Raw genomic sequence first — 11,816 nt, forward strand, 5'->3', positions numbered from 1 at the left:
AAATTAAAAAAACACATGACCGATCAAATAGTTGTAGCACTCGCAGCGCTTCGCTAACGGGTCACAGCTTTAAACATCCCATAATTTATGCTCTGACAGGAACGACGCGTCTTAGGTTCAATAAGGCTCCAAAGCCCAGCCGGTAAACAGGTTTTAATCTCAAGTGAAACTTTTCAGGACACTCTTCAGACGAACTGTTGGTTGACCCGGGGGGGTCCCACGTCAACAGGACCCCCCCCCCCATAAACCCTCCAAATTCAACCAATCAGGAGCTTCAAGGCAGAAAGTGTTTTTCCGAGCAGCGAATGAAACGCTTCTGTTTGGTTGGTCTTTGCTGTCTGTGTTCAGTTTTTATCAGATTGATTCACTTCAAGAAGATTTTCCTGTTCCAGATGGAATAAATGTGTGAAAGTGAATGAATGCAAAGCTTTAAAGCACCAGTAAATAGACAGGACCGTTAAAGTCGGTAGAGAAACAAACACGTTCCTGCCCCCTTATTCACCACTGGAGCCAAAACTGAATATTTATGTCCTGGAAGAAAAATATCACAATTTCTCAACATGATGATTCGATAATGAAATATCAATGGAAGATCTTTTTATTCCAACAATAAACTCTTTATGCTAATAAACATTAAATACTGCTTGAGGTCAGATTTTGGGTCATGTCTGAAACGATGACATGGAAAAACATTCTACATCAGAATTAGGTAATTATTGAATTCAACCAATTACCGCATGCATGAAGCATCTTGTCTCAGAGTGACCTTTGACCTCCCTTTAACCCACACCCTTGTCTCAGAGGAGTCCTGGAGGTAAACGTAAAGATAAGTCAGGACGAGGAACGTGATTGTTCTCTGGTTTCAGGCTGAGGATTATTGAAGTCAGGATTCAGACTTCACTACTGAAGAGTTTATGTGACGAAGATCAAATGTTTTTTCAAACCTCAGTATTCCAGATTTGAAGATCAGCCTGTAAATCTTTGAAGCTGAAGGTGTTAATCAGTGATGGGTTGGATCTGTTAATCTTCCATCTCTGTTCATCTGATCTGGTTTTCTTCTGATTCAGACGCTGAAGGATCAGCAGCGCTTCCTGTTTCTGCTGCTTCACAATAAAAGCTGTTTAACGGTTCATTTTAATCACCATGGTTTTGTCTGGTGGGTTCATTTAATGAGAAATGAGGACCTGCAGGCTGAATGCTTCAAACCGGAGGAACGTCCCATTCTCCTCACAAACAGAAACCAGTTCCACCTTGATTTAAGGTTGTTATTCACCTGTCTGCCAGAGGAGGCGCTGCAGGAGGTCAGATGATGCTCCTCTGTGGACCATCAGAGTCACAAACACCTTCAGACCTCCTCACCTCCACAGACGTGAGAAACAAGCCCCTCCCTCTTTTGTTTGCTCCACCCATCAGGATTCCCCCTGAACCAAACGCTTCAACCGTTAACCTTCAGTCGTTATCGATTCGTCTGGCAGGACCTTCTTCACGTGCTTCAAAAACCTCCAGGAGTCAGAAGCTCCTCGTTTCTGAGCCTTCATGAGGCAGTAATCCTGAACATGATTGGCTGAGGGAGAGGAAGCATATTGATCCCTGATGACCTCACTGTCCTCCTGGTCTCCTTGCCTCCTTGCTTCAGTCTCTGTCCTCAGGCTTTGACCCCCCCCAAAGGCTTTTCTGCTGGCGTGACGGGACTTCAGTGCACGATTACACGATTACACGATTACACGTCTCTGGTGCGAACGAGGCAGTGTTGGTGTGAACTCAACACATTCAGGCGCAGTGGAAGAGAAATTCAACAAAGATGAAACTCGTTCTCTACAAAAGCATCCATAATTCAGAAGGAGCCAATCAGCTGACAGGCGGCTGGAGCATGTGGAATAAATCTGTTTTACAGTAAAGCTCTTTAGGGTTAGAGCGTTCAGAGCGCCTAATTGAATGTTAGCATTTAGCTAAAAGCCAATTAAGGAGCTATGGACTCCATGCCTTTTAATTCTGCTGGAAACAATCAATGGAACTGCCTGCATGAACCTGAATGACAGGGTAATCAATACGTCTGTGGTCATTGTGTCTGAATGACCGTACTTCTGTTCATCCACTCATTCTTCTGTGTATTTCTGTAATGATGGACCGTCTTTTACTCTGTGTCAGTTACTGTTTTGGGTATTTATGTATTTTTTGTGAGCAGATGATTTATTGAATTTCCTTCAGGATTAATAAAGTACAGAGACACACAGACTGTCTGTCTGTCTGTCTGTCTGTCTGTCTGTCTGTCTGTCTGTCTGTCTGTCTGTCTGTCTGTCTGTCTGTCTGTCTGTCTGTCTGTCTGTCTCTCTCTCTCTCTCTTTTCCTCCCCCTGATTCTGTCCCCACAGTGGATGACCCCCCTCCAGAGTCTGGGTCCTGCCCAGAGTTTCTTCCTCAGTGGGCGAGTTTTCCCCCTTGCTTATGCTCTGGAGGGTTCTGTTGGATTCCGTTGGGTTCTGTTGGATTGCGTTGGGTTCTGTTGGATTCTGTTGGATTCTGTTGGGTTGCGTTGGGTTGGGTTGGATTCCGTTGTGTTCTGCTGGGTTCTGTTGGGTTCCGTTGAGTTCTGTTGGATTCCGTTGGGTTCTGTCGGGTTCCATTGGGTTCTGTTGGGTTCTGTTGGGTTCTGTTTCCTATTGGACAGGGTAGGATGGCGGCGCGTTCACACACAGCGGCTCCTCTGTCCCACTGGAGTGGTTCTTTGGTGTTTTTACTCCTGTGGGTCAGAGGACTGTGGTTCCATCGGTTCTGTTCTGTATTTATGGTACATTAATGGTACTTTCTCAGGCAGCTAAGGAAGCACGGTCTGCCACAGGAGCTGTTGGTCCTGTTCTACACGGCAGTCATTGAATCGGTTCTGTGTTCCTCCATCACAGTCTGGTTCGGTGCTGCCACCCAAAGGGACAGGACACGACTACAAAGGACAATCAGGTCTGCTGAGAAGATCACTGGGACCTCCCTGCCCTCCCTCCAAAAGCTGTACTCCTCAAGAATTAGGAGTCGGGCAGGGAAGATCATCTCGGACCCAACACACCCTGGACACCGTCTATTCAAAAGGCTACCCTCTGGGAGGCGCTACAGAGCCCTCCTCTCAAAAACAACCAGACTCAAAAACAGTTTCTTCCCTGAAGCCATAAGACACTTGAACAATAAATGTTAACTATTTGTCTCCAAACCCCTGCAACATGCACTCAGCACCTGTACATCGTGTCCCCCCCCCCACCTACTGCTTTTTGCTTCCTACATTTTGTATTTAGTATAGTTATTTATAATATTTAAGTATTTAGAATAGTTAACTTATGAATGAACAGTTTGAGACACCACCTGCCGGAAACAAAGTCCTCGTCTGCTTTCAACAAACGATGGCCAATAAAGCTGATTCTGATTCTGATTCTGATTTGACAATAAAGTTGACTTTGACTCTCAGCTGCTGTTAAAGTAAAATTCAGTTTGTGGTGCGACTCCATTTCCTTTCATGGGGGGTCGCTCTGCCGTGTGGCCCCTCTGCTTGCTGGAGTGACACCAGCTCCATCCGTGTGATTGGATGTTTTTGGCGTCATCACACGTCAGCAGTGATTGGTTATTTCATGTCATACACAGATGTCGGGGGGGGGGGGGGGGTGCTGATGTACGGCTCGCTGAGCCGCTAAAGCTCCATGAGCTCACGAGCGCCGCCTCGACGCATCGCTCCGCTGCATCGCCCTCGTTTCATCAACAGAATAACGTCGACCATCGCTTTTGTTTACCCAGAATTCATCAGTTCAGGGAAATCTCATTGTTTCTTCTCAGGAAAACACATGCAATTGAGAAATCCGTAACAGAGATCGTGATTTATTTATTTTATTATTTATGGTAATATAAACATTTCTGAACCCCCCCATACTGATATTAAACCTCCTTCAATCTTTATTACCTTTTAAAACACTGTTTAAAACACTTTTGCGTCTCATGGAAGTCTGAGACTCACGGAACGTAGCGCACTTCAGGATGCTGTCAGCCAATAGAATGCGCGTACGGTATCACGTGACTGTCGTGAGCGTTAATGCACGAATGTGTGAGGGCGACCTGTCCTCCAAGGATCTCATTTATTATTTATTATACATCATTACGATCAACAATGTGATTAAATTTGCGTGTCCTCTGTCCCGTATGGCCTTCAGTCTCTGGACAAACGTTAACTGTTGGGAATCTTTACATTTGTTGGGGGGGGGTCTCACTCCTGTTTTATTTCTCTCACGTTTTAAATTTGTGGGTTTTGTGCACGATGTTTATTTGTTCACTAATGCACTGCTGTGTTCCTGAACATGTGACATCATGATGTGTAACGGAGCCACACGTATGATTTAATCTCCTTGAGCGATTCATGGCGTGGCTGCAGGACGGGAAAAGAATCGATGAGCACAGATTAAATCCCTTTGGCTTTTACTTTATTCACCGTTAATATATATACAGCATCCATTATTCATTAATCACCCCCCCGTCTCAGTGATTGATGGTGGAGCCGCTGCTGGGATGGATTATAAACATCTGATGACAGATGTTTCCTTCAGAACTCAGTCTGTAAATGTTGACGGTTTTAATTATTGCACATTGGATTTTTTAAAGACTGATTTGTTTTTCTGCTCATATCACAGAAATTAGTATAAATTTTACAGTTGGACAAATGTTTCTGAAGGTTTAGTGACTGGAAATGTAAACTATTGGGTGGATTGAATGAAGGAGATGAACGAGATGGAGGAGATGAAGGAGATGGCCGTACGATGAGCTAAAAGATGCTAAAGCTCTTGTCAGAGCTAACTAGAAGTCCAGGTACTCATAGGCAGCTTCATCCAACAGACAGCTGTTTAAATGTACTGGGATTGTGTTTAAATGTACTGGGATTGTGTTTAAATGTACTGGGATTGTGTTTAAATGTACTGGGATTGTGTTTAAATATACTGGGATTGTGTTTAAATGTACTGGGATTGTGTTTAAATGTACTGGGATTGTGTTTAAATGTACTGGGATTGTGTTTAAATATACTGGAGTTTTGACTCATTGTACTGGGGTTGTGACTGGTTGTGCTGGGGTTGTGACGCGTGGAGGTCTCTGGAGGTGAACGCCTGTGGATTTGATCTTTCCTGGTTGTTCCAGAGGGAACTGAGCGTCTCCACGTTGAGAGCAGCTCAACACGAGCAACACAAACGCTCCAGAGGTCGTGACGGTGTGAACTCAGTTCCTGTAAGTCTGAACAACCCTGAATTATTATTCACTGAGCCTTGCTAATAATTTAGCGATAGAGATAGTCTTGAACCCACAGCTGCATGCCTTTACCTCCATGTGTGTCCTCTGACTCGACGCTAACTGTATTAATCCTGCATGAATGAGAAATATTCAAGGAAATAATTTAGTGATGATTAGAACAGATCAGATCTCTTTGTTTTGCTGCACGAGATCAGACTTGTGAAGCAGAAGACGCTTCGCCTCAAGAATGGACCAATGATTCACGGATATCAGTGATTCTGAGCATCCATGTTGTTTCTAATGAAAAACACGTGACACGGAGAACAGGCTGGAGCACTAGTGTCCAGAGGGCCCTTGTGTGTTCCTCAGACACCATGACTCACACCCCAGCAAGAAGGACAACTTGTGTCTGATTGGATCTGAAAAGGCAGCATAATAGCGTTAATCATGAGCAGCGTAATCCTAAATAACTCAGAGTAGCCTGGAGAACGTCTGAAGCTAACTAGAAGGAGGCCGTCGCTCCAATGGGAGGAGACAAGAGAATCAGCAGCGATTAGCTAACGAGTATCCAATCACAAAAGATCATGGTGCCTCATTTGCATTTTATCAGTGGGTGAAAGTTACCAGGAAAAACGCCGGCGCCACACGGGGTTTGATACGAGAGGGTTTGACACGAGAGGGTTTGACAGGAGGGGGTTTGATACGAGGAGGTTTGATATGAGGAGGTTTGATATGAGGAGGTTTGATATGAGGAGGTTTGATATGAGGAGGTTTGATATGAGGAGGTTTGACATGAGGTCAGCAGACGAGACGACTGAACCTTCTGTCCATAATTTAGTTCAAAGTCCAAAACATCAACCCCTAACCCTAACCCCTAACCCTAACCCCTAACCCTAACCCTAACCCCTAACCTTAACCCTAACCCCTAACCCTAACCCTAACCCCTAACCCTAACCCCTAACTCTAACCCCTAACCCTAACCCCTAACCCTAACCCTATCCCCTAACCCCTAACCCTAACCCTAACCCTAACCCCTAACCCTAACCCTAACCCTAACCCCTAACCCTAACCCTTAACCCTTAACCCTAACTCTAACCCCTAACCCTAACCCTAACCCCAACCCTTAACCCTAACTCTAACCCCTAACCCTACCCCCTAACCCTAACCCTAACCCCTAACCCTAACTCTAACCCCTAACCCTACCCCCTAACCCTAACCCCTAACCCTAACCCTATCCCTTAACCCCTGACCCTAACCCCTAACCTTATCCCTAACCCCTAACCCCTAACCCTAACCCCTAACCCCAACCCTTAACCCTAACTCTAACCCCTAACCCTAACCCTAACCCCTAACCCCAACCCTTAACCCTAACTCTAACCCCTAACCCTACCCCCTAACCCTAACCCCTAACCCTAACCCTAACCCCTAACCGTAACCCTAACCCCTAACCCTACCCCCTAACCCTAACCCTAACTCTAACCCCTAACCCTACCCCCCAACCCTAACCCTACCCCCTAACCCTACCCCCTAACCCTAACCCTAACCGTAACCCCTAACCCTAACCCTACCCCCTACCCCTAACCCTAACTCTAACCCCTAACCCTACCCTCTAACCCTAACCCTACCCCCTAACCCTACCCCCTAACCCTAACCCTAACCCTAACCCACCTCCAATCAAAGCAAAGTGATGCTGATTGGGTGGTGGTGGTCCCTTTGGTTTTATTGGCTGCCTGGGGTTGGGCTCGTCCATCATTGTGATTGGTTCATTACCCAGCGCTCTCTGACTCTCAATTATTCATGTTTTCATAACCGAGAATGAATTCACAGCAGAGAAGAATCATCACACACTGGTCCCCAAACAGCCGGTGGTGGATATTTGCTGGAGTCAGGTGTTCAGTCGTGTTAACATGTCAGTGTAGAACATGAACATGACTGGAGACGTTTCTGTTGGAGTTTCTTCTGCCCGACGTTCCCCACAGTGAATAAACATCTGAGGCTTCTGGCTCCTGTTGGAGGAGATCAGAGGAACTCAGTCCTGTTGGTTTGGAGACCATGTTCCACTTTAACGCCATCCAGGAGTATTTATTCATCCAGGAGTATTTATTCATCCAGGAGTATTTATTCATCCAGGAGTATTTATTTATCCAGGAGTTTATTTTGTGGGACATTTTTATGATCATTGTTGAGAGAGAACATCAGTGTGAGTCAGACTCAGCTCTCTTAAGGTTACGGTGAAAATACCGTCACCCCTCACTTATTCACACATCAACACGCGTGACGTCACCTCATCTTGGATTTTTAGTAGGTAGTCACGTGATACCGTATGTGCATCAGGAAGTGTTCTACGTTCTGTGAGTCTCAGACTTCTGTGAGACACAAAGTGCTTTAAACAGTCTATCAGAGTGTTTTAGAGGTGATACAGATAGGAGGTGGTTTGATATCAGAATGGGGGGGTTCAGAAATTAAATTAATTAAATTACCATAAAGAATAAAATAGTTCATCGCTATATCGTGGAATTCGTTAATCCCGTGTGGTTCCTGGAACGCAATAACTACGAGGAACGAGGGATCACTGTAGTTCTGGACCGGTTCTGATCCAATCAGCTTCCTCCAATGAGGAGCAACTCTTCAGTCGTTTGGATCCTCATCTACTGAAAAACTTTTCAACATTTAACTCTTAATACCATTAGGACCGCCTCCCGGACCCCCGGACCGCCTCCCGGACCCCCGGACCGCCTCCCGGAAATGAATAGAAGCACATCGGACCCAGAGGCCGACGGGAAAACTGATAATGACCCCCCACCCCTCTGTTTATAAAGACCCCCCCCCATCAGTTATTGAATCTTTAGGAGCTTCTTCTTATTCTAAAGTTGTTTCTTCACTCTGATTGGAGGAAAACCTGATTCAAACTAAACTCATTAACGATGGCCAGCTTCAGAAAAATCCCGAGTTCACGTTATAAAGTTATAAAGCTTCATTCAGTCACCCTAACCCTAACCCAGCTGAAACCCCTGAAACCCCTGAAACACCTGAAACACGGCCAGAGGCCGTGAACGCACCAGCAGCACTGACTCTAGCCAATCACAGCGCGTCCTCCAGACGGACTCACTGGTGTGTGTGGACGCTCATAAAACAATAAGGTGACATAAACTAGTCCCTGACTGTGTTCCTGCGACACGAACACCACGCTGAGCCGCGGGGGGGGCAGTTTGGTGAGAACAACACATTGGGCTTCATCACCGACGCACCGCGATGGAGGAGGGAGCGCTGCGGGCGCGCAGGAGACAAACTAAGGAGAGATGCTTCGATTGTCTTCCGATCACCAGAAACTAATCGATAACCTCCAGACACCCGTCAGACCCGCGTTTCTGAGACTCTCCTGCCGTTACCGGAGGGTGTGAACCCATGCCGACATCCAACCGGGACGCACACGGACGCGCACCGGCCGGATGGATCCGCTGAACGGCACCGCGATGGACGCGTTCCCGGTCCTCCACCTGAACGCGTCCGGTCCGGGCGGGGGGTACACCCCCGCCGGCACCGCCGGCATCGCGGCTCTGGTGAGTTTCCTGATCGTGTTCACGGTGGTCGGTAACGTGCTGGTGGTGATCGCGGTGCTGACCAGCCGGGCGCTCAGAGCCCCCCAGAACCTGTTCCTGGTGTCGCTGGCCACCGCGGACATCCTGGTCGCCACGCTGGTGATGCCGTTCTCTCTGGCCAACGAGCTGATGGGCTACTGGTACTTCGGGGGGGTGTGGTGTGGGATCTACCTGGCCCTGGACGTGCTGTTCTGCACCTCCTCCATCGTGCACCTGTGCGCCATCAGCCTGGACCGGTACTGGTCCGTGACGCAGGCGGTGGAGTACAACCTGAAGCGGACGCCGAGGCGCGTTAAGGGGATCATCCTGGTGGTGTGGCTGGTCTCCGCCTTCATCTCGTCCCCACCGCTCCTCTCCATCGACAGCCAGCAGGACGCCCCCCCCCAGCCCCAGTGCCAGCTCAACGACCAGACCTGGTACATCCTGTCCTCCAGCGCCGCCTCCTTCTTCGCCCCCTGTCTGATCATGGTCCTGGTCTACATCAGGATCTACCAGGTGGCCAAAACCAGGACCAGGAGCCTGTCGGGGAAACCCCCCCGGCCAGAGGGGGTCACACAGACTGAGAACGGACTCAGCAGGGAGAACGGCCACGGCCCGTGTCCCCCCACCCCCAGCCAGCACACTGTCACGGGGGCGCCGCCGACTGAAGACGCCGAGCTGGAGGAGAGCTCCTCGTCAGAGGGCAAAGGTCACAGAGCCCTCCCGCTGGATTCCCAGGCAGCAAAGAGGACGGGCCCCCGGAGGCCCCCCCTATCCAGACACACGGCCCGCATGTCCAGGGTCAGCAGCAGATCCATGGACCTGTTCGCCTCCAGGAGGCGGCGCCGCAGCTCCGTCGTCAGGAAGAAGGTGTCCCAGGCCCGGGAGAAGAGGTTCACCTTCGTCCTGGCCGTGGTCATGGGGGTGTTCGTGGTCTGCTGGTTCCCCTTCTTCTTCAGCTACAGCCTGTACGCCGTGTGCAGAGACTCCTGCCGGGTCCCCCCGCCCCTCTTCAAGTTCTTCTTCTGGATCGGGTACTGCAACTCCTCCCTGAACCCCGCCATCTACACCATCTTCAACCGCGACTTCAGGCGCGCCTTCCAGAAGATCCTCTGCAGGTCCTGGAGGAGCTCCTTCAAGGCCTGACGGAGAACCGCTGAGCCTGAGCCTGACCCTAAATCTAAGCCTAAGCCTAAATCTAACCCTAGGCCTAAGCCTAAGCCTAAACCTAACCCTAAACCTGAGCCTAACCCTAACCTTAAGCCTAACCCTAAACCTGAGCCTAACCCTAACCTTAAGCCTAACCCTAAACCTAACCCTAAACCTCTAACCCTTAACCCTAACCCTAAGCCTAAACCTAGGCCTAAGCCTGACCCTAAGCCTGACCCTAAGCCTGAACCACAGGCTATTTAACGGGGCCCCATCTGGATTAGGGGTGACACCCGTTCCCCCCCCTGTGATGTTCTACAGAGAGTCCATCCATCAGGCTCTGGGGGACACTGACATGGCTGGATTTACCTGCTGGGGGGCCCAGGGCAGAGAAGAGCCCCCGGGGCCCCTGACCCCTCACGTGTTCCAAACCAGTTCTGATGCAATGTGAACAGGTTTTCATGCCAGGACAACAGATCTGTGTTGTAATCTGATTACATTTTATTTCAGGTACGCAAAATATTGAAGCACAAAACCAGTAAAAAAAAGTCTCTTGAAGCTGTTTTTAGTTTAGGTGATAAAACGATTTCCTTCTTTACAGATGATTGATGTCACTGTTACACCTGTATGCTAAATATGGAGCTAATCAGGCTGCTGGTTAGCTTAGCTTAGCTTATTTTAGCGCTAGAAAACAGAGAACAGTGCCTGACTCCCCACAAGGAATAAACTCCAGCCCCTAACAGCTGTTGAAATTCAGCAGGTGGATTTAAATACGTGAAGACAAGAACTGTATTATTTTTAAACTTTAAAAACACTGAAATACTGGCTTCACTTTAAATTTATTTAGTCTAATCCATGGAAAAGCAAAGTGCAAACAAGCGTTTGCTTTATTACCAAGGGTTGAGTTTCGTCTGGAACCAGTTGCTTGGCAACCAGTGGATACTGGTCCCTGTAAATTCACAAAGCTCCTGAGTTTTCAAATATAACAAACGAGATAATTAGTGACTTTGGATGATGCTGGATGGTGAATTTCACATTCTTGCCAACCATGAATGCATTTTGTGTAACATCTGTACATCCTGACATCAGTCATTTTAAAGGCGTCCACATGTAGTACCCATGTCTGAACACAGGGGGCAGAAGCGTTAACCTCCCCAAAAACAAGCAGAAGAAGAGTTTGAGCGGCTTGGATTCAAACGCTGGTCGAAGACAGAATACAGGTTAAAGATATTTAAAATGAATTATGTGGAATTTGATCTGTCCTGTCGCCTGTTTTCTTAATGTTACAACAGATTAACTTTTTATCTCGTTTGCAAACGTGAACAATCTGGAATGGAATGAAGTTAACTTCAGGAGAACCCCATAATATCCTGAAAATATTTGGTAACTTTAGCCAAACAAGCTAGCTCTTTTTTCCCCAGTTCTAAACATAACATAAAAAAAGTTTATTTAAAAATTCATCTGTTTCATTGAGATTCAAGGAGCTTCACTGAGACAGAATTCCATTTAAATTCCATGTATTTATAGAAGTCAGGAAAAGGTTTATTTTGCATCCTGTTTGGGGGGTCACGTCCCTCAGGAGGGGTCAGCTGACTTCGTGGATACGTTTTGTTTTGTCGTGATGTCGTCAGGCTTCAGTGTTTCCTGTAGCTTCCTGTGATCTGAAGCGTGACGGCGGAGGATCGACCGGTCGGCGTGTTTCTGAGCGCGTCCTCGCCACAAAGACACCATCCCAGGATTCCACTCACCGGGGGGGGGGGCTCATGGACACTAGGGGTCGCTGAGGAGCGCCGAGGCTCCAGACTGACATGAAGGATTTTTATCATGTGGAACAGAAACAGGT

General features: G+C 47.9%; 1 protein-coding gene across 1 annotated transcript; it reads left to right on the forward strand.

The window, feature by feature from the left end:
* The first annotated feature begins 8,695 nt into the window (after window positions 1-8,695).
* On the forward strand, window positions 8,696-9,970 carry LOC137590940 (alpha-2 adrenergic receptor-like). Its single transcript, XM_068308807.1, has one exon. The coding sequence runs from the start codon at window positions 8,696-8,698 to the stop codon at window positions 9,968-9,970; it is 1,275 nt and encodes a 424-aa protein (XP_068164908.1).
* The last annotated feature ends 1,846 nt before the right edge of the window (window positions 9,971-11,816 follow it).

Source organism: Antennarius striatus, chromosome 23, assembly GCF_040054535.1.
Source record: "Antennarius striatus isolate MH-2024 chromosome 23, ASM4005453v1, whole genome shotgun sequence".
In the NCBI taxonomy this organism is placed as follows: Eukaryota; Metazoa; Chordata; class Actinopteri; order Lophiiformes; family Antennariidae; genus Antennarius; species Antennarius striatus.